At 40.7% G+C, this 27,352-nt stretch overlaps 1 protein-coding gene across 1 annotated transcript in view; it reads right to left on the reverse strand.

Annotated features, from left to right (window-relative positions):
• Nucleotides 1-1,407: 1,407 nt before the first annotated feature.
• Nucleotides 1,408-27,352, reverse strand: part of smc3 (structural maintenance of chromosomes 3) — a 54,152-nt gene continuing 28,207 nt past the window's right edge. The window contains exons 15-29 of the mRNA XM_080029446.1: nucleotides 26,119-26,218; nucleotides 25,051-25,211; nucleotides 24,400-24,541; nucleotides 24,164-24,314; nucleotides 23,809-23,961; nucleotides 22,335-22,486; nucleotides 21,546-21,704; nucleotides 20,330-20,437; nucleotides 17,778-17,886; nucleotides 14,087-14,334; nucleotides 10,338-10,550; nucleotides 6,000-6,191; nucleotides 5,169-5,346; nucleotides 4,922-5,028; nucleotides 1,408-4,223 (exon numbers count right to left, since the gene is read on the reverse strand). Of these exons, the coding sequence (XP_079885572.1) occupies nucleotides 4,152-4,223; nucleotides 4,922-5,028; nucleotides 5,169-5,346; nucleotides 6,000-6,191; nucleotides 10,338-10,550; nucleotides 14,087-14,334; nucleotides 17,778-17,886; nucleotides 20,330-20,437; nucleotides 21,546-21,704; nucleotides 22,335-22,486; nucleotides 23,809-23,961; nucleotides 24,164-24,314; nucleotides 24,400-24,541; nucleotides 25,051-25,211; nucleotides 26,119-26,218 (2,245 nt within the window). The 3' untranslated portion in view covers nucleotides 1,408-4,151. The remainder of the gene's footprint in view (nucleotides 4,224-4,921; nucleotides 5,029-5,168; nucleotides 5,347-5,999; nucleotides 6,192-10,337; nucleotides 10,551-14,086; nucleotides 14,335-17,777; nucleotides 17,887-20,329; nucleotides 20,438-21,545; nucleotides 21,705-22,334; nucleotides 22,487-23,808; nucleotides 23,962-24,163; nucleotides 24,315-24,399; nucleotides 24,542-25,050; nucleotides 25,212-26,118; nucleotides 26,219-27,352) is intronic.

Here is a 27,352-nt window from a genome sequence, read left to right on the forward strand (position 1 = left end):
CAAACACTCTTAACGACCTGGCTGTTCAAAGTTCCAGTTCAAAAATAATCTTAACTAGAACCATAAAGTCTCTCCTGTCTTTCTTCACTCTAAATGACAAAGCCGATAACTAAAGACTAATTCATTAGTAATAAACGGTTTGCATTTCTGCATTTCAGGCTGATAAAGCTCTTACCGTGAATAACATAGAATCATTGCCATCGTGCAATAAATTCCTTACAACCAAGAAAGTTGTCTTATGTAAAGTAGTGTTCCTCTCCTCACACCCTTGGGATAAAATGTAAATAAATGTTCCACATATAGCAGACTAATGGCCTCTGAGTGAAGGGGTGTGGTATTTTTTATTTTTCACTTTAAAAGTGTGGATTATTGCTGGAGGAAGCTGAAGTCTAGCAGCAATGCTGAGGGTGATGTGGGGCAATGTTTAACAAGACATATACTGGGCCCAGGGAGAACTGAGCAAAATGTCATGTTGATTTCCTTCACTTGGTAGAAGCTGACAATAGTCACACCAGCTGTCTCTCCAACAGCAGGCCAGAAATGGATTTCTGCTTTAGGTAACAATAAAACTAGTGTAATAAAGTGGAGTACAATGCTTGTGAAAATCCAATTGTGGGTCCTCTACTTTCAAAGGTTAACTTTCAAAACCCTCTGACGTAAGGCACCCAATGAGTCCTGGCGAACACACTTGGATACTGTGGCGGTCTGATGTATTAAAACAGGGGTCCACAAATCCATCTCAGGAGGTCACAGCCTTCCAGATACGCTGCCAACGCAAGGCGCTGTTACACTAGAATGACAGCCATGTGTGTGCGTCATGTGGGCTCTACCCTGGCATTCTGCATTTTAACAGGATCATTGGTATCAGGAAGAAAAATGTAACACAGGGTTAAGGACTGTGTAATGAGTGCCGGCTTCTGCCCCTCAATGCCAGGCAGTTGCCGACCTTGCGTCCTCTGTACCTCAACCTCAAATCCAAAGCTCGGTGGATATTCCTTACAAGATGAATTCTAACCAACTGAAGATAGGCATACATGTGATAAAGAAAAACAGGCAAGACAAATTAGAAATTATTTAAAAAAAAAATATATAAGATGGAATGCAATCACTGAGCATGAGAACATGTTGATATTATAAACTCTTAATAATGTTAACAATACATTTTTGGATTATTTTCATAAACACTCCACAATTGCTATGAATTGTTATTTTCTTTTTAAATCGGCAACACAATTTTTCAACATAATTGTGCTGTAAATTTGGTTTTGTAGCACCACCTAGTGGTCCTGTTAAATGATATGTACTGACAGTGTCACAGTTTATTTTAAAAATCTTTATTATTTTTGTAAGTTTTCTAATTACATAAAAAGGAACCAAAACATTAAAAAAAGAGTATTTGAAACTAGGTACAACATATGAGGAGTTTAATCCCAAAAAAATAAATCCAGTAAGGAAATAGACAAAACACAAATGACAACTCTTCCTCGAGAGAAGTACATGGTATATACAGTATCTCACAAAAGTGAGTACACCCCTCACATTTCTTCACATTTTTCTTTATATCTTTCCATGGGACAACACTGAATAAATGACACTTTGATACAATGTAAAGTAGTCAGTGTACAGCTTGTATAACAGTGTAAATTTACTGTCCCCTCAAAATAACTCGACACACAGCCATTAATGTCTAAACTGCTGGCAACAAAAGTGAGTACACCCCTTAGAAAAAATTTACAAATTGGGCCCAAAGTGTAAATATTTTGTGTGGCCACCATTATTTTCCAGCACTGCCTTAACCCTCTTGGGCATGTAGTTCACTAGAGCTTCACAGGTTGCAACTGGAACCCTCTTCCACCCATTTATGACAGCATCACAGAGCTGGTGGATATTAAAGACCTTACGCTCCTCCACCTTCTGTTTGAGGATGCCCCAAAGATGCTCAATAGGGTTAAGGTCTGGAGACAGGCTTGGCCAGGCCATAACCTTTACCCTCAGCTTTTTTAGCAAGGCAGTGGTCGTTTGGAGGTGTGTTTGGGGTCGTTATCATGTTGCAATACCACCCTGCGGCCCAGTTTACGAAGGTTGAGTGCACGTGGTCAGCGTCGTACACAGAGGTTGGCTTTGGAAAATAGACGTATGAGTGCTGCTAGCATTGCTGAAGGGCTTGAAGGGGTGGGGGGTCAACCTGTCAGTGCTCAGACCATAGGCCACACTCTGCATCATACTGGTCTGCATGGCTGTCATCCCAGAAGAAAACCTATTCTAAAGATGATGCACAAGAAACCCCACAAAAAGTTTGCTGAAGACAAACAGACTACGGACATTGATTACTGCAACCATGTCCTGTGGTCTGATGAGACCAAAATACATTTATTTGGTTCAGATGGTCTTAAGAGTGTGGAGTGGCAACCAGGTGAGGAGTACAAAGACAAGTGTGTCTTGCCTAGAGTCAAGCATGGTGGTTGGAGTGTCATGGTCTGGGGCTAAATGAGTGCTGCCAGCACTGGGGATCTACAGTTCATTGAATTCTAACATGTACTGTGACATACTGAAGCAGAGCATGATCCCCTCCCTTCATAAACTGGGCCGCAGGGCAGTACTGCAACATGATAACGACCCCAAACACCCCTCCGAACGACCACTGGCTTGCTAAAGAAGCTGAGGGTAAAGGTTATGGACTGGCCAAGCATGTCTCCAGTCTTAAACCCTATTGAGCATCTTTGTGGCATCCTCAAACGGGAGATGGAGGAGCGCAAGGACTCTAATATCCACCAGCTCCTTGATGTCGTCATGAATGGGTAGAAGAGGGTTCCAGTTGCAACCTGTGAAGCTCTAGTGAACTACATGCCCAAGAGGGTTAAGGCAGTGCTAGAAAATAATGATGGCAAAACAAAATATTGACACTTTGGGCCCAATTTGGACATTTTTTCTTAGGGGTGTACTCACTTTTGTTGCCAGCAGTTTAGACATTAATGGCTGTGTGTCGAGTTATTTTGAGGGGACAGTAAATGTACACTGTTATACAAGCTGTACACTGACTACTTTACATTGTATCAAAGTGTCATTTATTCAGTGTTGTCGCATGGAAAGATATAATGAAATATTTGAAGAAATGTTAGGGGTGTACTCACTTTTGTGAGATACTGTAACTGAAATTAAGTGTCACTTCAGGACCCAAAAATCAAACATAGTAGATATAGTCTGATCAAATTCATGGAGTCGATTTCCAAAGTCGATATCTGCTATTTTGGAATTAAACCTTCCATATATTTAAATGACCCAAAACAGTAAATTACACAATACAGTTAGAACCATAAAAAAGAAACATTTTAAGCCATGTGGCTTGTTATGACAGATACAAGTAAGCATTGTTTCAGGAATACAAAGAGCATACATTACAGAAACCTCAGCGTGAACAAAAACTTTTTTTTTTCAAGGGTGGCAACGAAAACAAAAATCCAGATCAGCTTCAGACCCTCCCATTTCCACCGAGCAACAAGGTCCCGTTTAACAATATTCATCTTTACCAAAACGGTGCCAACAACAAGACCATTTACTTTTCTGAAAAGGTCCTGAAGGTTTGTTACCTTTAAAAACTTTCTACAGCACTTCCCATTTCTAATCACAGATGTCCAAAAGACCTTTTCTTCGTTAGAAAAGAGCACAGTAACAAAAGGGTCTCTCTTGAAGACCTCTTCAGACAAAGGTGGATTTTTCCCCCAGTGCTTTATAGGACAACTACACCTCTGAAAGATGTTGGATCTGTGGTTGATACACGGAGCAAAAGCAACGCGGGAAAATGTGACAAAACAAACATCCCCTGATCACAGATTTTAAACAAAACCACATATCTAAAAAATCTTGTTTTCTCAGACTGAAACTAAAACGTCAACATGTAGATGTCAGTCATTTTGAGCCCAGGTTTCAACATAAAACAAACAAACAACTTATCCAACTGGAATTCCAAATTCATAGATGGTCTGAGAAGCTTTGACAGTGCTGCAGTGCGCTGTCTATGTTTAACAGAAGGATAAAAAAAGGCTGGTGGGTTGAGTAAGATATTTCTGTCTCTGGGCAATGTTGTGGAAGGCTTGGAGCTACGCAGTGCACTGTACAAGTGGAGGAGGAGGATGATGAAGAGCCCAAGACCATTAACCATGGGTGGTGTCATCCTCCACAAAGTCTTTGGCCTGCTCCGCTGTGATCACGTCAATGTGACTCACCTAAACATAGACAGACAAACACATGCACAGTTAATGACCAATCAATTCCTCCATTTCAGGTGCTCTGACTAAGCAGTAATCATAATCTTATGAAAAGTAATTTTCTCTCCCCCCAGTCAGCTCAGCAGATAACAAAGCTCGTCTTTGAGGCAGAAATTGTGGCCATCAGTCTTTTCACAACCTTCATTTACAGCTCATAATGACCTTCCTGTTAAGATGCATTTTTTTCTTCGATAATAAAGAAATAATAACAGACGTGTGGACAATAGCTGAAAAGGATTTTTACATTCAAAGATTTGGTCATTTAAAATTGTATTTATCCACGTCAAGCCTCAATGATGATGATATTTGAGTAGAACCCCCCCCCCCCACCCCGCACCCCCTTCATCCAAAGTCTGGTTCCATTTTGGATTATACAGTCATGACAGGCGAACGTTGCCATGACTAAAGCCAGGCTTTCCCGCAGCAAATTATAGTTAAGGTAGTGGTTTAGCAATGCACACCTGCCGCCTTATCTACAGATGCTGCCCGTCATCACCCGCCAACCACACAGTAGCACAAATCCTTTCTGTATGACTAACTATAAAGTGTTTATCCTGCTCAGTTGGGGATTCTCTTCTGCATATAAACTGTTGAGCTGGTTCTTAAACTTTAATCTTAGCACGCCACGCAAACTGTGATAGGGGATTCAGACTCACCTTGTTTCGGAATTTGACACCGTAGAACTTGTCGGCGGACTCCAACAGCTCGGGCCTGAAGGTGGTGGTGATGAACTGGGCGTGGCCTGCCAGCTCCACGATCATGTCTGGAATGGAATGGTAAACAAAATGGTAGATTATGATCTTCTTGCATTTGGTATGGCTGAAAGATTGAAACTTGATTTTTTTTTTATATGTTCTAACAAAGAAGCATCCCTCTCTAGCTACATTCAGACCAGCACTTTACCCGAGACAGCCTTCCTGTGCTGGGCGTCCAGGGCCTGGTCGATCTCATCAAACAGGTAGAAAGGAGCAGGGTCACACTTTTGGATGGCAAAGATCAGGGCCAGAGCCACCAGAGACTTCTGCCCTCCAGACAGCTGCTGCATCTCTCTCATCTCACCCTGCTTCCCTGTGAACGACACCTACAACGGGACAGGGTAGGTTGGGTAATAAACAGACAGAGAAATCTGTTATTTTCATTTAATGGTTTCATTTGCATTTCATTCAGTTTTGGGAAGACAGATGATCCGGCAGATGAGAAGATGCGCCGGTGCTGTTACGACAGCTTTGATAACGACACAGATAAATTTAGAGTGAGGAGAATCGAGCATGACTCATCACACGATGGTTCTGCTTTGTGTGGATCAGGTGTCCATGGATATGTCCTCCACAAATACACTTACACATGTTTCCAGACTAAACACTCAAGGCAACTCTCAAACACGGGTTCATGGTGACACAAAATAACTTGTTTTTCAGCATGGAGACAGTTAATAATAATAATAATAATTTTATTTATATAGCGCTCTTCTCTCACTCAGAGCGCTTTACAAAAACAATAAACAAACAAAAAGAACATGTAGAGTTGGGTTGGTGGGTGAACTAGGTTCATCTTAATGTTTGAAAGTGCAGTTTGAATATGTGATTTGTATAAGGGTTTCTGGTTTACATTACATTAGACTGTCTTACAAGTTAGGAAAATACATTTTTAAATACATAGTCTAGAGACTCATTTCTACACCTTTACACATGAATCAACTTATTAAAATAGGAAAGCATGAAAAGGGAGGCTTACTCTGATGCCGACTCCAGTGAACTGGTCCACTGACGGAACACTGCTCTGTGAACCAGAGCCCCTCTCACTGTCTCCAGCGCCCTCGCCCTCATCCTGAGACTGACTGCCTTCAACATCACCCTTCTTCATCACCAGCGTAGCTTTGCCGCCTGGCACCAGCTTCTGGAAAACCTCACTGAAGTTCTTTGACACCTGTGGGAGAGAAAACCAGCGAATATTAGTCCCATTGGTCTAATGTGTTAAGGTCCATCTTTCCTGTTCGAGTCCCTACAGTTACACTGCAGTTACACCGCCGCGCCACACGGGGGCTCTGCAGCAGAGTTCTGGGCTGCAATACAGCTTCTCTACCCTCAACAGAAGAAGCCTCATCTGTTGCTCTAGTTGTCTAGCTCCGGTGCGCCATCACTAGAGTTAACAAACCAACTCCGTGTCACGGTGGCAGAGCAGCTGGTATTAACGGTCAAAAATGTCATTGGGCAAGGAAACTTGCTTGCTGCTTCAGCGTGCTGTTGCTGTGACGCAGAGTTGGCTTGTTTTAAGCCGCAAACTACATGGGTTAGCTCTCGTGAGCTAGCTGGCTAATAATGACATCTTTAGCCTACTCAGGGCTTCACCCCCGTGCTGTTATTGTTGGAGACAGGCAGCAAGGCTGGTTTTATGTAACTTTAAAACATGTCAAACTTGAAAATATTATTTGTGTTGAAGCTGGAGTTGAAGTATTACCAGACATTTGCTCATTAGTTAATGTTGACAGCTTTTTTAAATTAAGATGAGCAAATACTGCAGGAAAATTCAAGTCTTTAATTATTTTGATATAGGCTACTATCAATTGGAAAATGTAGGCTATTTGTTTGATGCTGTCATTTTTATTTTGCACTGACTGACTAAAGCCAGACTGGTGTGGTATTTTGCACCAGTTTTTCTTTTGTATGCAAATTTAAGTTCCAAGCAAAAGATGAAAATAATCTAATGTGATTAAAGTTCAGTACGGTTATTGTAATCCATTGAATTTAAAGGAAAAATACTGTACCGTGATATACATCGATATCGTGATATAAAATTACCTATATCGTGATATAAGATTTGGTCCATATCGCCCATCCTAGTGACGTTGATAGGTTTAAATTATACTGAGTCCCAAAGACCCACAGGGGCTGATTTGAGTGGGTTCCTCGGGAAATCAAATCAATGGGTTCCCAATACATTTTTAATTTCTTGAGAAACTGAAGTTTTAAACTGCTTTAATGTAGGTCAGTGATTTTCAACCAGTGTGCCGTGAGAGATCTTCATGTGTGCCGTGGGAAATGATCTAATATCACCTAATTGTCGGGTGTCTTTGTGTGAGGAAATGGGAGCGGAACATAAAGTCTTATTGCTCCACACGGAGGTCCGGTGGCTGTCGCTCGGTAAAGTGCTGGCCCGTGTGTATGAGCTGCGAGAGGAACTTAAAGTTTTTCTGACAAACGAGAGGTCCGATTACTAAAAGCTGCTTGCAAGTGATGAGTGGTGTGCAAAGCTGCAGGGCTCCAGACAGAGACCAAATGCTCGCATTTTGCGACCATTTTTTGAGACAGTGCGAGTAGGCTACTTTTTTCAACTAGAGGCACGCGCCACAGAGAAATTTGCATCCGGGCTAACCTCAGTTATTCACACGGCATCCAATAATCCTGGTTTGTGCGCGTTGCCATTTTGTGAGATTTTTACTCCGCCTCACGTCGGGGGGCGGGAGATAACTGACGTATACCTCCGAGGCAAAGTGAGGGACAACGGGCGGAGAGCTGTCACTCAAGAGATCGCGCCAATACTTTTTAACTTCCAAAAAAATTAAAACTAGTGTGGTCCAAAAAAAATCACCCCCCTCAGTGTTCTCATGGAGGTATGACCTAAACATACAGACTAGAATGTTTTTTTTAATCCATGCTGTAAATAGGTTTAATAATGCTGTGAAAACGGCATGTTTAACATTGGAGTCAATGAGAAATGGCTGTCTTCTGCTTCCAGCCCCCAGTGGCACTTCCTGGTTACTACAGTTGTGGTCACTTCCTTATTGGATGCTGGTAAAAATGAGAGGCACCTATTTGAAGACACATGGGGAAACGGAGCTCCACCGGAAATAGGAAATTTCTTCTTAGTTTTTTTTTTACTGGCGGCTATCACCCAGCGTTTCTTTTTGTTTTTGTTTTACTGCTGGCGTTCACCTAGCGGTGAATAATAACAAGACACAGTTTCCACCGGTTATGGTGCTAGTAGACAGTAAAATAAGTCAGTTTGTTAAGGGTCCTAAGTGGCCAGGACGGCGGTAAAAAGTAGATGTTGAGGTAGAAGATGAATGAAGCAACGAAGCTTTGTGTACATCTTCCGAAATCCATCTCTTTAATTCACAATTATTACAAGTAGGTCAATCACACACAAATATAAACTCTTATAAATGAAACACAAAAAGTGCCACCACATTAAAATAAACACACATTTTAAAAAATGGGGAGTGACAGTTTCCTTTGTAGATCCTGATTGATTTATTACCAGACCCATTGTCCTCTAGTGATTTTTGTGTTTCATTCACCCTTAACAAACTGACTTATTTTACTGTCTACTAGCACCATAACCGGTGGAAACTGTGTCTTGTTATTATTCACCGCTAGGTGAACGCCGGCAGTAAAACAAAAAGAAGAAGAAACGCTGGGTGATCGCCGCCAGTAAAAAAAGAAGAAGAAGAAACTTCCTATTTCCGGTGGAGCTCCGTTTCTCCATGGCTATGGGTCTGCAAATAGGTACTCTTGGTAAAAATCGCTGAGGTTGGGGCTTGGTGAAAACAGCCCCCATACCTGCAGCGGCCATCAGAGAGACAACACTGTGTCGCTCTGAGCAAAAGCTGCCAGGTGACGTTTGAAAACACGTAAATAGTTTTATAGGTCCACATTCAATTGGCGACTGCATATCTATAAAAAAAAAAATCTAACCTTGTAGTTATGGCAACAACGTTTTTAAAGTTAATTTGTAAATATGTAAAGAGGCCCAGGTAATTTGTTAAGGCCTACTACTCAGCATTTTCTATTCATTTAGCCTCTTTCAGAATTGCATATTATGCAAATTAGTTGATTATGTCATCTAGCTACTACTAGTTAATTTTGGGCCAATAACTATTTTCCTTATAGAGGAGTCAGCAGAGATAGAGAAGGAAAAATCACAGGGCTCAGGTGTAGAAGGGGTTGTGGTGAAAATGGGTTAAAATCCCAGTCTTTCTACCATTCCTGCCAGAATATCCATTTTGTGTTCATCGAAACAGGCCCAGGTTTCACACTTAGTGAGTATAAATACATTTAGAAACTATATTATTAACTATATGTACTGTGTTAGAGTGTCATTTTGGTTGGTGGTGTGCCCCACGATTTTGTAAATGTAAAAAATGTGCCTCGGCTCAAAAAAGGTTGAAAATCACTGATTTAGGTGATGGTATCATGTGGTTAAAATGAACAGGGCTTTATTCATGTATGTTCAAAAGGTATCTGAAATTAAACAAATACAATTCTATATCTGACAAGTTGAATAGAAAACCTCTGTCACAACGGCATGACATACAACATTTAAATAAAATAGCATTCTTTAAGCAACATAAACCAAAATAAATGATCAATAATAGTGCTGATTTTAAGAAAATAAAGTGATGTGATGTGCAGCAGCTTAATGTGATTCAAGTCTATTGCATATGTCATGATTACTTGTACTTTATAATTTAATCTCTCTCCTTGACCTCTTTCCATTTGTTAAAATAAAAACTTAAATTGTATTAACAAATAAATGGCTAAATTAGGCATTAAGCGTCATTCCTATAAACATGAACAGTGAAGTATAAAATAGCCTGTGTCCACATCATCACCTTCATGCCGAGCCTTTCCAATCCGACCTAGATGTGGTTCCAAATAGTCATTTCAGTCTAGAGGCACAGCCTGTTAAAGCTATATCACCCAGTTATATGTGTACAGCTGCTTTTATCGGGATCATAACATGTAAATATAGAAAACTATGTCCATGGTGATAGCATAGATATTTATTTTAAAGACTTTAACGTTTCCTGTAACCGAATAATCAATGGTGTTTGCAGTTTATAGCGTGATCCGGCATGACATTTACGTGATTAAATATACTTGTTTATATTTATGCAGTACAAATGACAGCCCACCCACACATAGGAAATGCGCCCCGGGGGAACTAGCCAGTGCTGGGGAGAGAGGTCCTCCTCCACCACCCAGCGTCTGTACAGGACCCACCGAGTTGAGAAGTAGTCGATTTCTTTCGCCGCTTAGTGACACACTCAAAAGTGTTTGACATGTAACAAACCTGTTTGAAGGTGAGCTGGATGGCCTCGTACTTGCGCAGCTCCAGGACGTTCATGAGCTCCATGATGGATTTGTGGCCACGGTCCAACTCTTCCTGCCGCTTGATCAGCTTCTCTTTCTGTTCGGAGAAGTTGACAAACTGGTCCAGAGCTTTCTTGTTGACATGACTGTACTTCTTCAGCTCAGTGTTGCACTGCTCCAGTTTTCGGAACAACTGTTGGAGAGGAAAAAAAAGAGGAAAATATATTTTTTAAAATCACCATCCGAGTGCTTTAAGGCTGTCAATTTGTTCGTCTTTCTCCTGGTACCAAGGTTTCATAATACACTGAAAAAACGGGGGGGGGGGGGGGGGGGCTATGTTTTAAGCTAGAAGTTTTTTCTGATGGTTTTCAGAGATTTTTCCATCCCACTGGAATAGATGAAAACAAATTCAGGCAACAAACTGGGTAACAGCACTATCTTGACACAAAATTAGCAGTGTGCTGCGAGCATTAAGAGTGTGCAATGATACCACTTACAGCACTAAACTGGGTCATGAATTCATATCCGTCGTGTATTTCCGACAAGTACCCAGAAGTGCTTTGACGGATTCTTATCATATTTGAAGATTACATGACATGATTAATTAAGAACCGGCTTAGTCTGGCTCAAAAGTGCCATGCACCCTCCAACCCTCAGACTATAAATTCACCACAAATAACCGGGGGAATACGAGCAAGTGCCATTATTACTTGGCCCGTCTCATCCACTTCTGCAATCAATGGCACCTTCTTCTCCACAAGCAGTGTCCTGGGAAGAAAGCTTAGCCATGTCAAGTGTTTATGAGAAAGTGCGAGGGCTATTTCCAGCACTGTTAAGGGGGAGATTACACACACACACACAGTTGTGTTTGAATCACTTCCAAGGACATTACCGTAATTTTCGGACTATAAGCTGCGCCTTTTCCCCCATTTTTCGACCCTGCGGCTAATAATATAATAATTATACAACACATATTCTGTAGCTACTAGGGATGGGCGTTAGTAATCAAGTACTCCTCGTTTCAAATGAACTCGATTGGTGGATGAGGAAAATCGTTTTATTTTTTTTAGTGTCTGTAGCCTTTAGGCCGGCAGTGCGGCTTATAGTGCGGAAAATACGGTACATAGACGTACACATGTTTTCTGCAGGCTGCCATAACCATTATTAGTAGTTGCCTCATGCTTTACCTAACCCTTAACCATAAACAAAAGAATCCCCACCCTAAAATGTTATAATTTATGTTACAGGTACTCACAACATGATTAATACAAGTGCGCACACACACACACACACGCTTATGAAAGATTCAACCAAGTCCATTTAACAGTCTGTGCACCCAGAGACAGCTTGCTGAAAAAACAGACAGAGCACTAATTAGTGTCTGAGTCACTGGTGAGTGGGTGGGATGTGATGGCTTCAGGAAGTTTTCCTTGGGAGACTTGGGTTTATCTGTGTGTGCTGGCTTTATCTGTTTGTGTGTGTGTGTGTGTGTGTATGTGTGCACACTCAAACATTTGACCAGGATAGTAGGATAGGATGCACAGAAAACAGATCTTCCCTTCAGTAGTTGTGCTACTGTTATTAAGTCTTTAGTGTCAAAGTTGCTGTGGTAACGAGGGTAAAGGGCACTAAAGCTTTGGGACAATAAAGTGCAATACAGTTGTTTTTAATTCAGGCATGCCAATTATTTTCCTTCACAATTAAAACATATTTTTTTTTATAAATCAACAATTGCTCCATTAACTAAATGTAATTTAAAAGCTTGTAGTGGCAATCAGATACTCAGTTATCACCAATTACAGCTCTATTAAAGAGTTTCAGCATCTTCTAGTTCATCGTTTTGGGTTTGTGCTAACCAACCTTACTGTTTATATCAAAGTCTCACTGCCTTCTTGAACCTAATGTTTCTGGCTGCAGTTGGCAGATGTCTTCAGCCAAAGAGAGCTCTGATAAACAAACTGTACACTACCTGCCATCACCAAACAGCAGACGGACAAAGACATTGAGAGAACAGTGTACCATTTTGCAGTTCAAGGGCAAGAACGTTCAGTTGTTTGAAGTGAGAAGTAGACCACGGCCAAAAGTTAAAATTAAGTTAATAGGGGAAGGTGGGGTGATTTGTGCATTTTGGAAGTTGCAAAACCCATTGTTTCTAGAAAACCGTGGAAGAAATTGGAAATGTGACCACATATTTAAGAAGAGCCATCCATTTGACTCATCCTGTAAAGAAGGGAGACACAAGGAATAAGATATAAGCACATTTAAGCTCAAAAAACTGTGTTTTGCCTTTCAAAGTAAAATTTCCATGATCAAGGTTTTTTGATTATTGTGTCTGAACAATTATAGATACGTTTGAAAACATTTGACACATGTTTTAGTGCTTTGGTATGCTACACTTTGAGTCTATATAATTAGCACAATGTCAACCCTAAATTGCTGCATCATGCCTATTATCCAAAATTCTGGGGATGGGGTGATTTGTGCGCAAGGGCCTGGGTGAGTTATAAGTAAGTAAGTAAGTAAAATGTATTTATAAAAGCACATTTATGACAGTTTGCACTGTCCAAAGTGCTGTACATAGTGCATTCAGTAGGTAAACAATGAAGGTAAAATAACAATAACCAAAATAAAAGACGTAAAGCCCATACATCCACATAAACACAGATAGTAGTGCAGAGGTAAGTAAGTAGTGCAGAGGTTAATGGGGAGGAAACACCAGGGTGTACATATGGGTTTTGAGCCTTGATTTAAAGGCAGAAATGTAGGGGGAATCACATTTGTCAGGTGGCAGTTGGTTCCACAAGCACGGAGCAACTAGTGCAAAGTACATTTCTGAGAGTTGTGCCAGTGGCATGGCTGTATACGCTGGTCACCAAAAGAAAGTGATTGTCTACAGTAGCTCAGAAGAGAGTGACATCTCAATTCCACTTAACGACACCACTGATGAGAGTTCAGATGGCCAGAAAGATGATGATGGTGACTTTGTCATTGTGACACAATGACGCACAAATCACCCTTGTGCGACAAGACAACTTTTTTTCCGAAAGCTATATTTCTTAAACAGTTTATTCCAGATCCAAAGTTTTTATTGCCAGGGATGCACAACATCCTGAAATATATGTACATATTTGAGTTGGAGACATAACTGTCAAGGCCTCACTTTAAAATCACTTTGAGTAAAAAGTTGCACAAATCACCCCACCTTCCCCTATATGAATATTGGATCTAAGTTCATCAGGAGGACAGAAGCAATCCTCCAAATGGATGCAAGTGTTGCTCTGTGCCGCTTAGATTAGCAAATGTTAGCATTAGCAAACACATTCACCATATTAACATTATAAACCGATAATGTGTCAATGTAGTGTTTACAAAACGTTCCTTTGCCCCCAAGTGGTAGCTTGCTGTAATCATTGTTCATATTGGCACTGAAGAGATATGTTGCTAAGTCAATCTCAATGGAAGTTTGTACCAAAAAAATAAAAAACCCTGCAACTTACAAATATTTAAACTTGTTAATCTAGCCTCATGCACCCAGATGGGGTTCTGAACATTCTGTACCCTGTGATTTAAATTGAAATGGCATGAATAATTTTAAAAACTACACCGCTGATATAGACTGATGCTACCTGGAAGACAAATGAAATGTTAAACCCACAAACCGTCGTCTATCATCATTAGGCATGGTGTGTGTGTGTGTGTGTCTGTGTCTGTGTGTAAAGGTGTTTGCACCTGTTTGAGTGTGAGGGTCTGGTACTTCTCAAAGGCCTCCTGTGGCAGCGAGCCGAGCTCCCTGATCTTCTTCATGCACTCCTCTTTCTTCTTGAGCAGCATGCCCTGCCTGTTGGTCATCTTCTCCAGCTCCTTGGTGTCGTGGTTGATTGCATCATTCTGCTCCTTCTCAATGTTCTTCCAGCGATCCATGCTCTTTATGTAGTCCTTGATTTCCACTTCTGTCTTGTCAACCAGAGTATCCAGATCTGGGAAAGACATTGGAAGTGGTGGTAAGGGTCATGCGCTAGTACCGATGGCATACATACACATGGAGGCTAAGAACAAGATAAATACTAATGCATACATACTGGCAGTGCTCTAGACATATGCAATCCAGTGTTTCCCGCAGGATTTTTTTCAGCAGCGGTGCTGTGGACCCCGAACCCTCTCGGGGGGTCCGGCCAATTTTTTTTTGTACCCTATACATTGGAATGCATGAATCTGGTGCACTTTGAGAGGAGAATATGCACTTAAATCCTATTCACACAGTGTATTACTGTAGATAGGATTATTGGTGTTGTAACTTTGTCTTATGTGTCTTCATTTACAGATTTTGACATTTTTGTATAGAAATTAATATTTAAACAAAATCCCACAACGCAAATATAATTTATAATAGTCAAGTTATCATTTATTTGGGTCACAACCTGGACTATCAGAATATGTGTGCTGCAGTGATGTCGTTTGAATGTAGGAAATTATCAATTAGACAGTAAAAAAGCAATAAATATCTCACAATTATTTATTGATATAACACAAAAAGGCAAATTGATTAAGCTTGTTATTGCTTAAAACACTTCTTCTTAGTCTTGGGAGTCAAAAAGTGATGAGAAAATTATAAAATAAATATAAGTTATACATAATGGAAACTATCATGCTCTTTTAAAAAGTCCATAGGCTTTTTCCCTGCATTTATGCTAATGACCACATGCTTACAGGCGATTAGCATAAATCCCTAACTAAAATACGCGATGAAAACGGATTTTATATGGAAATAAAGAACAACATCGGATCTAACCGTATGGATTAATTTTTCAAAGTTCCCGAAAATACCTAGGCTACAAGCTCCAGACTGGATAAGCTCCTGTAAAGGCTATGAGTGATCCAAAAAGAGCGACAACACACACACACGATGTAGTCTACTTGAGGAAAAACGGAACGGAGGTTGCGGTGTATAGATAAAATAAAATAAAATGACGATTGGGCTCAGAGGGTTTTTAACACTGGTGGTCATGTAGCGACACATTCTAGCAACTTACTCTCTCTCTCTGTCCGTCTGTCTGTCTCTCTCTTTCCTTATTTCTTCACTCTTCCGCTTCACTCGCTGCTAGAATCAATGTAACTTTACAACCGTGTACTATTGCCAACAACTGCCACACTCGCTGTTAGGTTATTCTTCTTCTTTGATGTGCCGCGTGCGTGCTGCGCAATTTACGTTACGCGCTGCCCATTTTCTAAAAGGAGCTACGTACCTAAAAAATAGAAAATGAGGGGCAAAAGGATTTTTATAGCAGCGGCACACGTTCACTCAGCAGCGGCGCGGGAAACACTGAGGTTATTTTTCTTCTTTGATGTTGGCTACGTGATGATATGGCGCGTGCGTGCTGCGCAATTTACGTTACGCGCTGCCCATTTTCTAAAAGGAGCTACGTACCAAAAAAAATTCAAATGGAAAATGAGGGGCAAAAGGATTTTTATAGCAGCGGCTATAACACACTGGTGCCAGTGCATGAACATACTCATTTGCCACAGTGCATCAGCACCGCTCCGCCAACTGAGGAACAAACATTATTGTTAACGGCAGTGAGCAGCTGAGACGCGACTCACGATAGCCGGTCAGACAGCAGCTGAGATACGAGCCTCACGATAGCCGGTCAGACAGCTGCATATTAAAATCAAAGCATTTGTTGGTGAAGCGCGAGTAAAAACTTGGCGGCCGTGGTCTAAAGCGCTTCACAATGACAGTAAGGAGCAGAAAACCTGCCCGGGCTGATGCGGAGGAGAATGGAATGCTTATTAAGTTCAACACTGCCTATAAAATAGCCAAAGAGGAAATCCCCTTGATAACATTCAAATAACAGATCAGACTAATGAAAAATAATAACTGGTTGAATGTGAATCCAACCGCGCCCAGTTTATAGGAGTGATATCAGACAATATCAGAACAAAGACAGCGGTCGATCAAATAATTTGATGGTGCGACAGTCTGAGAAAGTAGGTCGTCACCAGTGCTACAAGTGAAAAGGATTGTCTAGAGCCCTGTACTGGATTCTGGTTTTAAGAAAGCCATTGATATTAGCTTTTTAAAAGCAGCCAAAAAAATAATTAAAATAAATGAACAGCCAGTACTTAAGTTCATGTTTTTATATTCAGCCACAATTACTCTATTTAGCTTTACAGCCTTCACCAACAACTTATCAATGTGAAGGCTAATTTAAGCACTTTGTTAAAAAGGCAAAAGAAAATCAGATTGTTCACTGAATTGTAAAGAGAAATTTGACAGTCTAGAACAAAAGGTTGAATATGTTTCTTACATAAGAATCATATCAAGCTATGAATAAATCCTTATCATTACAATGATTCTTTTTGTTGCAATTACAATTAATGAACAGGAATCCATGCAAATTCATTCTATTCAGGAACAAGTGCTTCCTGACAATGGCATTCTTCCTCATGCGGCTTCTGGGTCATCATCACGTATCCAACCTGTGATGACCTCAAACAAAATCACTGCAATTCTCCCCATCTGCTGAGAACAGGTTTATCAAGATTTTTAAAATCAGTTGGTGGTAGATCATAAATTAGCAAAGATTACTCTTACCAGAAAATAACCAAAAGCTGTGCATCAAAATATACATTTGTTGCTATTTTGGAGTGGTTCTTCGTTTTATCGATATGATTTTTAATTAGATCCTGAGGGTAGAGTGCACATTTTTATACCTCATTCCAGCTAACGTTTCATCTCCTGGTTACAAGTTGGCTTCTCTAAATTCACTGTTAAGAGCAACCAACCAAGTGTTTAGTACATTGCCTGTGTGTGTGTGTGTGTGTGTGTGTGTGTTTAGTACATTGCCTATGTGTGTGTGTGTTTAGTACATTGCCTATGTGTGTGTGTGTGTGTGTGTTTAGTACATTGCCTATGTGTGTGTGTGTGTGTTTAGTACATTGCCTATGTGTGTGTGTGTGTTTAGTACATTGCCTATGTGTGTGTGTGTGTTTAGTACATTGCCTATGTGTGTGTGTGTGTGTTTAGTACATTGCCTATGTGTGTGTGTGTGTGTTTAGTACATTGCCTATGTGTGTGTGTGTGTGTTTAGTACATTGCCTATGTGTGTGTGTGTGTTTAGTACATTGCCTATGTGTGTGTGTGTGTGTGTGTTTAGTACATTGCCTGTGTGTGTGTGTGTGTTTAGTACATTGCCTATGTGTGTGTGTGTGTGTTTAGTACATTGCCTATGTGTGTGTGTGTGTTTAGTACATTGCCTGTGTGTGTGTGTGTGTTTAGTACATTGCCTATGTGTGTGTGTGTGTGTTTAGTACATTGCCTATGTGTGTGTGTGTGTGTGTTTAGTACATTGCCTATGTGTGTGTGTGTGTGTTTAGTACATTGCCTATGTGTGTGTGTGTGTGTGTTTAGTACATTGCCTACCTTCTGACCGAGCCAGAGTGTCTTTGACACGTTTGTTGATGCCGTCCAGCTCAGATGTTGTGGCTGTGAGCACTGTGCCTCCCTCAGTCTCTCGCAGCTCATTTAACTCCTGTGTCAATGCAAATTAAGGACACATCAAACAATGTGCAAATTTTAAACAACCCTCTCCTGACTTGTATGAATGAAAGCATTGAATCCAAGACGCTCAATTCACAACAGCAGCACACAATTTCACCACATTAAATTAACTCAATCGTCTAACAGCTGCAAACAAAGCGTGTTGGTTATGCAAGTACCGTAATTTTCGGACTATAAGCCGCAACTTTTCCCCCTTTTTTCAACTCTGTTATTACACAGCACAGTATATGTTCTGTAGCTACTAGGGATGGGCGTTAGTAATCGAGTACTCCTCGTTTCAAATGAACTCGATTGGTGGATGAGGAAAATATATATATATATATTTTTTTGTGTCTGTAGCCTTTAGGCCTGCCGCCCCTATTTTAAAATGTTATATAGGTGTACAAAACGGCACAAAACGGATAAAATAAAGTTTAACAAAATTAAATATTTTGATGCAAGTGCAATAAACTGAGCGTTGTGTCAAACAGCAACTGCAAATAACTGCCACCTCCGTGCCACCGCAGCGCAGCCTGTGTTCTCCACAGCACCGCGGAGCTGAACACGGTCTCTCCTTTCTCCAGAACATTGTCAGGAATATAACTGTCCAATTATTTCAAAGCAGATAAACTTACGTTTATAAAAAGGGGAGATGACACCTGTTACTCTCAGTTAGTAATGAGTAGACTCCAGGTGAGTATGCAAGGTGCTCTCCGCTTGGAAAGAAAAGTAAAGAAGAAGCAAGGCTTACTTCAGGCACATTCGCTCTGAGCCAACAACAGTTAAAGGCCTACTTCACCGGTTTGAATATGAAGGTGTATTGAATTCTGAGATCCTATGTAGTAGGGGAGAACGGGGTAAGTAGGCACACTTTTTACTCTAGTGAGAATTGCTCATCACCAAAACATCTGTCAATAGCCATTCCTACATTAAATTGAAGCTTAAGGTGTTGGCTAGAAATGTGTGTCTCTCTTTTTTTCCAACTTATTGTAATGAAGAAGTAATTTACCATCAAAGACACTCTGACACATTGTGACAACCGACCCCTTGATGGGGTTGGTTGTCATACACTATGGGGTTGTTTGTCACAATGTTATCTTAATGGGAAAAATCTTAAAAAGAAGGCAAGGAGGCAGAACCAAATTTGAATGTTTAATTGCATTGTCAAGTTGACAAATAGGCCTACATAACGTTCTGTAGCCTTGGCAGCTGGTCTAGTTTGGGATGCACTGGGTTGTTTTGATTTTGTTGCCCTTTTTTCTTTTGCTTGCTAGCTGCCTTTTCCTGCTCTATTCTTTCCTTCTCTGGGGTGTCAGTGAGGATACAGCTTGACAATTTATTTCGTTATTGGGTTCCTTTTCTGGCTGCAGCCTTGAGATAACATGTGACAACCAACCCCCCAAAAAATTTGACGACCAACCCCAACTTGAATTTCTTGCTAGCATCAAGGCCAACAACCATCTGACAACTAATTAGCTTGCTAACCACAATCTAAACTATAGTTTACCCTTCACACTTTCTGAGGGTAAAAAGTGTTTTGTTATAAACCCATTGTGTAAAAGCCTAGAAGAAAAATACTGAGAAGCAAAATATTTTGAATTTGACATGAAAAACACAAAACATCCTCTCACCTGAAATGCAGCAGTCTAACTCCAAGGAAGTCTATGTATGTAACCTCTGATCCCAATTCTGGACCTTTTTTATATCAACATTTCAGAGCTAGCGCGCTCTGGTGGCGAGATATAACGAATGTGACATCCAACCCATGTGACAAATTACCCCGTTCTCCCCTATAAATGTGCAAAAAAACACATTTTTTTGCACAGACCTACTCGATCAGTTTAAATTGTGGCCCGTCTATTTAATTACTTTCAGTGAGGAAAATGTGTTTTAAACTTGTGGAAAAAAATCCTTAATATCATATGGCAACTGTGACTGTTCGACAATAGCATTGAGCGCTTTATTGCGGTGAACCGTTGTTCTGCAGACAGATGCGTTGCGTTTTAAAAATAGAAAAAAGTTTAACGAAGAATAGATTGATCCTCGAGGAATGCAAGCGATCACACGAGTAGCGAAAACACACGTGCCCATCCCTAGTAGCTACTATTGCACTAAATGGTAACACTTGAATACGTTATGCAAATATGCAACTTGTTTGTTGAAATGTTAATAAATGGGAGCTTCCTCAAGCAGCCATCTCTTTCCTGACAATCCCCTCTGTGCACAAACTCTTACATATGGTAATTAAACATTATAACACCTGCGGCTTATAGTGCGGAAAATACGGTAATCATGTTAAATTAACTTGAGGAACAAACAAGAACATAGCAGCAATTATACATACATCTTTCAGTTCATTATAGAAAAATATTCTGTATGCAGTCCCATACCATGAGACTTGACATGTTTGTAGGGAATTTAAAAGGACAGCGTACCTGCTCCACTTGGTCAAGGCGCTTCCGTAAATTCTCGTTGAGGTACGTTTCCACTCTGGTCATAATGCCTTCCAGCTTGATCCTCTCGTTCAACAGCTGCCTGTTGTCCTGTACATGGAGAGAGGGAGCAACACATATTAAGAAACACTTCCTTCTTTCAAGTGCTGACAAACCAAACAGCAGTACATTCACAGCAATCCAAAATATCTTCCTAGCACAGTTTTCTGGTGAAAGATATGAGACTTGTAGAGAGATGCAAAAAAATTACAAGTTAGCTTAAATATATCTAAAAAGACAATTATATCTGCCTCTGGTCTCTTACACAGACAGCTGTAAGGTCAAAACTATTTCTAATTCTCACTGCACTAGATAAAAAAATATTTCTAAATGAAATTTGAACAGTCTTTGATTAATATCTGACGCATCTGTAATATCTGTGTTTATCCACATTGGGACACTCGTTGCTACTGTCTTTTGTGTGCACATTCATTTATGTCCAGGCAAACATCATATGGACAATAACTCTTAAACAGGTGTTTATTCGGAAGAAAAAATACAATGTGTCAACCGCCAACACTGCAGAACCATACATGAAAGGTTCCATGGTGTGGGGGCGGAGTTGTTGCGCAACGATAGAATAAAAAACGGCAGAGATTTCATTGAGGTGAGAGCTGAGAGCAGCTGGCAGTGAAATAAAAAGGAGGAGGCAATGCTGGATCACAGGAACATCCCACACACAGCTGCTGCCTGCTACTCTCACCTTAGTCAGGTCATTTGAATACACTATCAGATAGCACAGAGAGGGAGGAGGAAACAATGCAACAACTAAATTAACTACATAAAAGCAGGTGGAGGGGTGAGTATGAAATATTTTAGCATTTCAAGTTTGGATAGATTTGTACCGTTAATGTCTTTTGGAAAATACTAAAATGTTGTAACATCATTTTGGGTCATTTCTCTCAAATTCAAATAAATATATGATATGTAAAGATATATACACAATATAAGTGAATAATCTATGCGGGCAGCAAGTCCAATTACTGATGAGATATTTTTCGTGGTCGATCCAACTCACAAACAACCTCAAAAGAGCTGGCCCCCTTTAAAAGGTTCATTTTATGGTTTGTGGGTTTTCTTTCCTAAATTTAACAGAAAGCCATACCAGGGACAGAAATCCTGTGTCCAACATCCACGGCTCCAGTGTTTAAAAACTGACCTGCTGGAGTTGACGGATCTCATCGTTCAGGTCATCGACGCGCCTCTGGTCTTCCAGGCTGAGCTGAGAGAGCAGATCTGTTCCCAGCTCAGCCTTCAGTGACTCCCTGGTGGACTCCATGGCGTGGAGACTGGCCTCCAGACTCTGAAGACTGCGTTGCTGGAGAGGAACAAGAAGAAGGAAAAAGGTTAGACATGAGTGGAAAGCACTGACCGGAGACAGGCTGAACCCCAAGTCAAAGATTAAAGATTCAGTAAGCGGAATGGTCAGTTTAGCTAACTTCCTGTCAGTTACTGCAGTTAGCAGTCCCCTCCGTCGTCCCCACGTCACCACATTAATGCACTGCGGTCTTCAAGTAGCGAGTTATCTAGCATCATCTCAGATAAGTAAGTGTGATAAAACATGATAAAAACCATCAAAACAGACATTGGGAAGGATTTTTACCTGCTCCGCCATTGTAGGCGCATAAACATTCTGCGCGTGCACCGGCAGTGAGACGGGTGCCGGTTTGTAGCGTTCTCTCTTCTCATTGGATATCAGTTTCGGGATCCCCGAAAAGTTTATTTGCAGATTACATGCAGAGCGGGTGACTGAGAGATCGGCTTTATGAAACGCGCACACTATATAAGTGATCACTGTATGAATAAAGCGATTTAACACTTATATTAATATAAATAAATCGCTTACTTCACCTTTAACTGTATGTGAAGAACATTTTAAATTGTTCAATTTAGTCAGGTCTCTGTGACATTAAGAGTTTATATAATGTGACAAAATCAGTGTGATCACCTTGGGCATGAATGTCTTCTCCGACTGTTGCCTCTTCTCCTTCAGCATCTTCATCTCTGACAGAATGCTGTCTCTGGAGGCCTTAAACTTCCTCTGCTGTGTCTCAATCTGCTGCATCTGGTTCATCAGTTGGTCAATCTCATTGTTGATGCGTGGAGGAAGCCATTAAGGAATAACAGCCAATGTTTAGGAATTAAATGGGAGCAGCTGACATCAGGCCAGTAACTGCCTTGACCTAAACTACTTAACCTATGCATGAACTATGAATCAAATGCAAGACAATACTACAAAATGTTTTGTACTTATTTAGTAGTCACAAGCTTAATACCCGTACTAAATACTTCCACCGCCATGTGGTGCAGGGGGCAAAGTTAAGACAGCAAGTTAAAACGGAAGGGATGAATGAGGAGCATCAGCTTACTGACAGAACAAGAGGCTGAGAGAGAACAACATGAAGCTTTTAAATAACTGATCCGTCCTCTGACTCAACGCTGCTGGAGTGAAGGACGAGCGCCGTGTCGTCACCTCAGTCATCTGTTTCCCCTGCCTACTCACACCTAATCTCTAGCTGCACACTGACCTGCAGAAATACTTCTGGTGCCGAGTGAGAAACTACACACACTCACACATAGGTGTGCAAACACACAGGTAATCATCCCAGGGCAGAAGTGACCGTATCCATAAAGATAGTGTTCATTCAAACACAAAACCTCTCTGACCCGCCTGTTTGGTCCCCCATGGGCTGTCAGTCATAGCATTGGCCAATATGACCTAACACACACACACTAATCCTCCTTGACCTGCTTACACCCTCTCATTGCATCCGTGTCAGCTTCCTGCCGGCTCAAAGAGCTACATAACCCAGATCAGTTTAATCCTCATTAAATAAACATGCTCAGCCATGTGACATCACACCATAGAGTGAGGGCTGCACTCCATTGTGTTTGAACTTCTTTCAATAAATGTCCTGAATACACACCGCAATGGTATTTTAATAAAAATATTTCTATATCAACAAGATGGTGCAAAGGTTGTTTTTTTACACCTTCACACCTACCGTTTTATTTCAGTACACCCCAGAGACCAGAAAGCTAACGCTTGCCATGTACTGCTTCCTGTGCCTTAAATATACAGAAATTGCCATTTTAGAAAAACTAATTCTAATAAAGTTATCAGTTGGTGAAGCTGTTAAGGACACTGCAGGAATCACCTTTGAGTAAATATGTCTCAAGCTAGGCCAATGAAGCAACACAAAGAGAAAATGTAAGACCGTTCTAATCCACAGGTGTATTTATTGTCCGTAACAATGCAAAGATTTATGCAGCAAAGCTAGCCATAATGCTACGTTTTAAAACTAATGTCAGTGGAAATGACTGATTCCCCAAAGCAGAGCTCATGGAGCCAAAAGTTTTCTGCCAATGATGTATCACTATCATAAAAACAAAGTCATTATACGTCTTATTGGAAAGGATATGTTCAATGTTCCTGCGTAGATTCTCATTGAGCTTGGCCTCCAGCTCGGCCAGCTCCTCCTCAGCCTTCCTCATGTCTTTCTGCAGCTCCAGACGAGACTTCCTGGTATCGTAGTAGCCTCCTGTCAGAGCTCCACGGTGGCTCACCTGGTCACCTAAGAGGTTACATCAAAACATACTGCATATAAAGAGATGAAGGGCTTTTACAGCACTGGCATTACAATGACATACAGTTCTTCCAATGAAATTGATGCTTAAAAAAAAACAAAAAACTAAACAAAAGGGGGGATGCTTAGCCTTAAACCTGCCACACATATCTATTCCAAAATCTGTTTGATCTATCCCAGGTGAGCTTACCCTCCAGAGTGATACAGTCCATGGTAAAAGCTCTGGCCAGCTGGGTGGAAACCTCCATGCTGCGACAAATCAAGGTCTTCCCAAACACATGCTTGAACGCCTTGTCGAATTGGGCGCTGTAGCGCAGCTTGCTGATCATGGGAATAGCGTCCTTGTGGGGAAAAACAGGCGTGTTATCTTGATTTGTTTTCAAGGAAACTAAATGTACTGCATACAAAGTATCAGGTGTTCCCTACATTGGTCTCTGGGTATGCGGTGTCCCTGACATCCAGCTTGCTTAGGGGCAGGAATGTGACTTCTCCAGGAAGATTCATTTTGTTGAACTCCGTTAGTATTTTGGTGCTGACTTCGTCAGTCTCCACAATGTGGTAGAACAGTCTAAAAAGGTGAGAGCAGCTAGTCAGACACAGAACAACAACAAGGCAAAAGAGAAAAACAAATACACAAGGGGATGGGTTTGCCACATTGTCACTTAAAATCCATATCGAGTCCGCAACAATTGTAGATGACAAATCTTTAGGTACAGAAAACATGTGTTCCTAATAATAATTTTTGATTTGCTATTAAAATTCTAATCAGTTATGAAGACACAGATACAAAATATTCTAAGCACCATTTGGTATACTGATGAAGGAAGAACAACTTCACATTAGACAATATGTCAAGCTTTAACTGGTCTGCTGGCTTCCCATGCAGCACACAGCCTTGCTTTTTATATCACCAGGACACATTTGCAGGAAGTGAAGCCACTGTTTTTTTTTTGGTTTAAATCAGTCTACATGCATTTTGTAGCAAAGCTTTAATACCCAATTACAAATGTTTGGCAGTGACACTTCAGTTGAAAACACCAGGAGCTAGCATTGAACATGTGAAAAGCAAGTCGTCACCTGGTGCCAGCAGTCACCTCTACACAGGTATAAAAGGCAGGCTCGCACTCAAAGTTATTCATGACGATGCCATGGTAACCGTTGATGACATGCTGGTTGATGCCCTTCCGCCGGAAATGCTCCAGGACTTTGTTGATGCTGTCAATGCCGTTCAGAATAGCCTGGAGGGTCACAAGAGGAAGAAGAGGGTCCAAATACTTAATATAATGTTCTCTTTTAACTACACATTTAATTAAAAAAAAACAAGTCCTTAAATTGCAGGTTGGAAAGAATTGCAATGAAAAATGTCTTTGTGCGCTAGCTAGCTCTAAATAAACTTCAGATCATACTGTGGATGGATGGACAAAAACAGAAAGAGAATTTTGTATTTTGTGCAACGTGATGATCTGTACACAATAGATATAACATGTGAGAGGATAGATAAGAGTCCAGCAGAGGTAGGAGACAGGATGAGTCATCCCAGACAAATGAAAGAAAAATAAACGCAGGACATTTGTCCATGAAACAGCAAACAGCCTCCATTCATCTACGGAGAAATTATTCATAAGTGATATTTGATCGATATTTGCTCAGAAGAAACCACTGGCAGTCACTGGTTGTGTCAGAAGGAAGTGAGTCATATGTAAATGTAGCTAGCTGTGATAAGGTGCCAGTGGTGAGGCAGATGAATGATTCTATTTGATTTACATATACAGAGAACTGCCTGAGTCCTACGCAGTATTCTGATGGGCTCATTTGAAGAGAGGAGCACTCTTATACTTTGGATTGGATTTATCTTCATTTGTCTATTTCCTCTGCCCCAGTATTTCAGAAGCAAGTAAGTGCAAATCTGAAGGTTTAATAGATGTGCGGCTTCACAGTTCTACCTTTGGCTTACCAAGTGTCATCCTGAGAAGAAAAAAAAGGTGTGTGTGTGTGTGTGTGTGTGTGTGTGTGCCTGTGTGCACACAAGTAACAATGTATTTGCCATACATTTCAACCTTTTGAACAGCCAGACAAAAGCAATAGGTATCCTGTAGTTCCGTTATGCAATTCAATAATCACGCAGTCATGTTCAATGACACGCACCTTGCCAGTGGCCGCCCGAAGGAGCTGCTGTTTCTTCTCCAAGTCCTCTCGTTTGGCTCCCAGAGCCTGCTGCTCTGCGTTCTCCTCACGCCACAGGTAGCTGGACAGACACACACAGTCACACACTGTTACACTTATGTCACCACAAAGACCAAAACCAAACTCAGAATAAAAAGTCAGTCGACAATAACAACACGCAAGGACTAGGACAAGGAAATTTCTGTTTTTGTTTATACTAGCGGCTTAATATATACTTAATTCTATACTAACGGCCAGGTATACTTAATTTAGTGACGGCAATCAAGGCATGTTTTTAAAATAAAAAATAAAATAAAAAGGCAGGAAAGCAGCTGTCTTGACTAGATTGATACAACCATACAATTCATCCACCCTAAAAGGACCTTTTAAAAGCAAAAAGGTGTAGGCAGCAGAGGTCTGAGGCATCACCCCCTATCTTTTATAAATATGATATATATTGTTTACGCAGACAGGGAAGGTCCAGTGATATTCTTAGCACACAACACTGGTATGTAAATAAAGGTTGTCGAACAAAAGCAGCATATGGCTTAAAGGAAGGGTGAATTATTCAACCTTTCAGCCCAAGGCAAGATGCAGGGATGACTCACATTAAGATTCATCTAAATCAAGGGAAGCCATATACAGTCCCCTCCAAAAGTATTGGAACAGTTAGGCCAATTCCTTTATTTTTGCTGTAGACTGGAAACATTTGGGTTTGACACCAAAATATGAATATGAGACAACAGATCAACATGTCAGCTTTCATTTCCAGGTATTTACATCTGGATCTGATGCACAACTGAAAACACAGCATTATTTGTAAAGGAACACCACATTTTTAGGTGAGCAAAAGTATTGGAACAGATAGACTTAAAATAAATTAAAGTGATAAGACTTAAAGGTCTCATATTATACACTTTTTGGTTCTATTATACACCATATTATATGGTCTTAGTGGTCCCTTATACGTTTTTCTTTAATTGTTTGCCGAAAAAAACTTTCAGATAATTTATTGTACTATGCCTCTATACCCTGATGTTCAGCTAATCTCACGATGGCCTATTTTTGAAACCGAGTTGCAGCTCCCCTCGTAAATATACAATCTATGAGCTCCCCCCGCCCCCTGTCCGAAAGCGAAGCCATACGCCTCGCCCTCTGTCTGTTTGTAAACAATGATGACATATTTGCTGAGCCTGTTAGCACAGTTAGGTTTAGC

This window comes from Ammodytes marinus (assembly GCF_949987685.1).
Source record: "Ammodytes marinus genome assembly, chromosome: 6".
Lineage (NCBI taxonomy): Eukaryota > Metazoa > Chordata > Actinopteri > Uranoscopiformes > Ammodytidae > Ammodytes > Ammodytes marinus.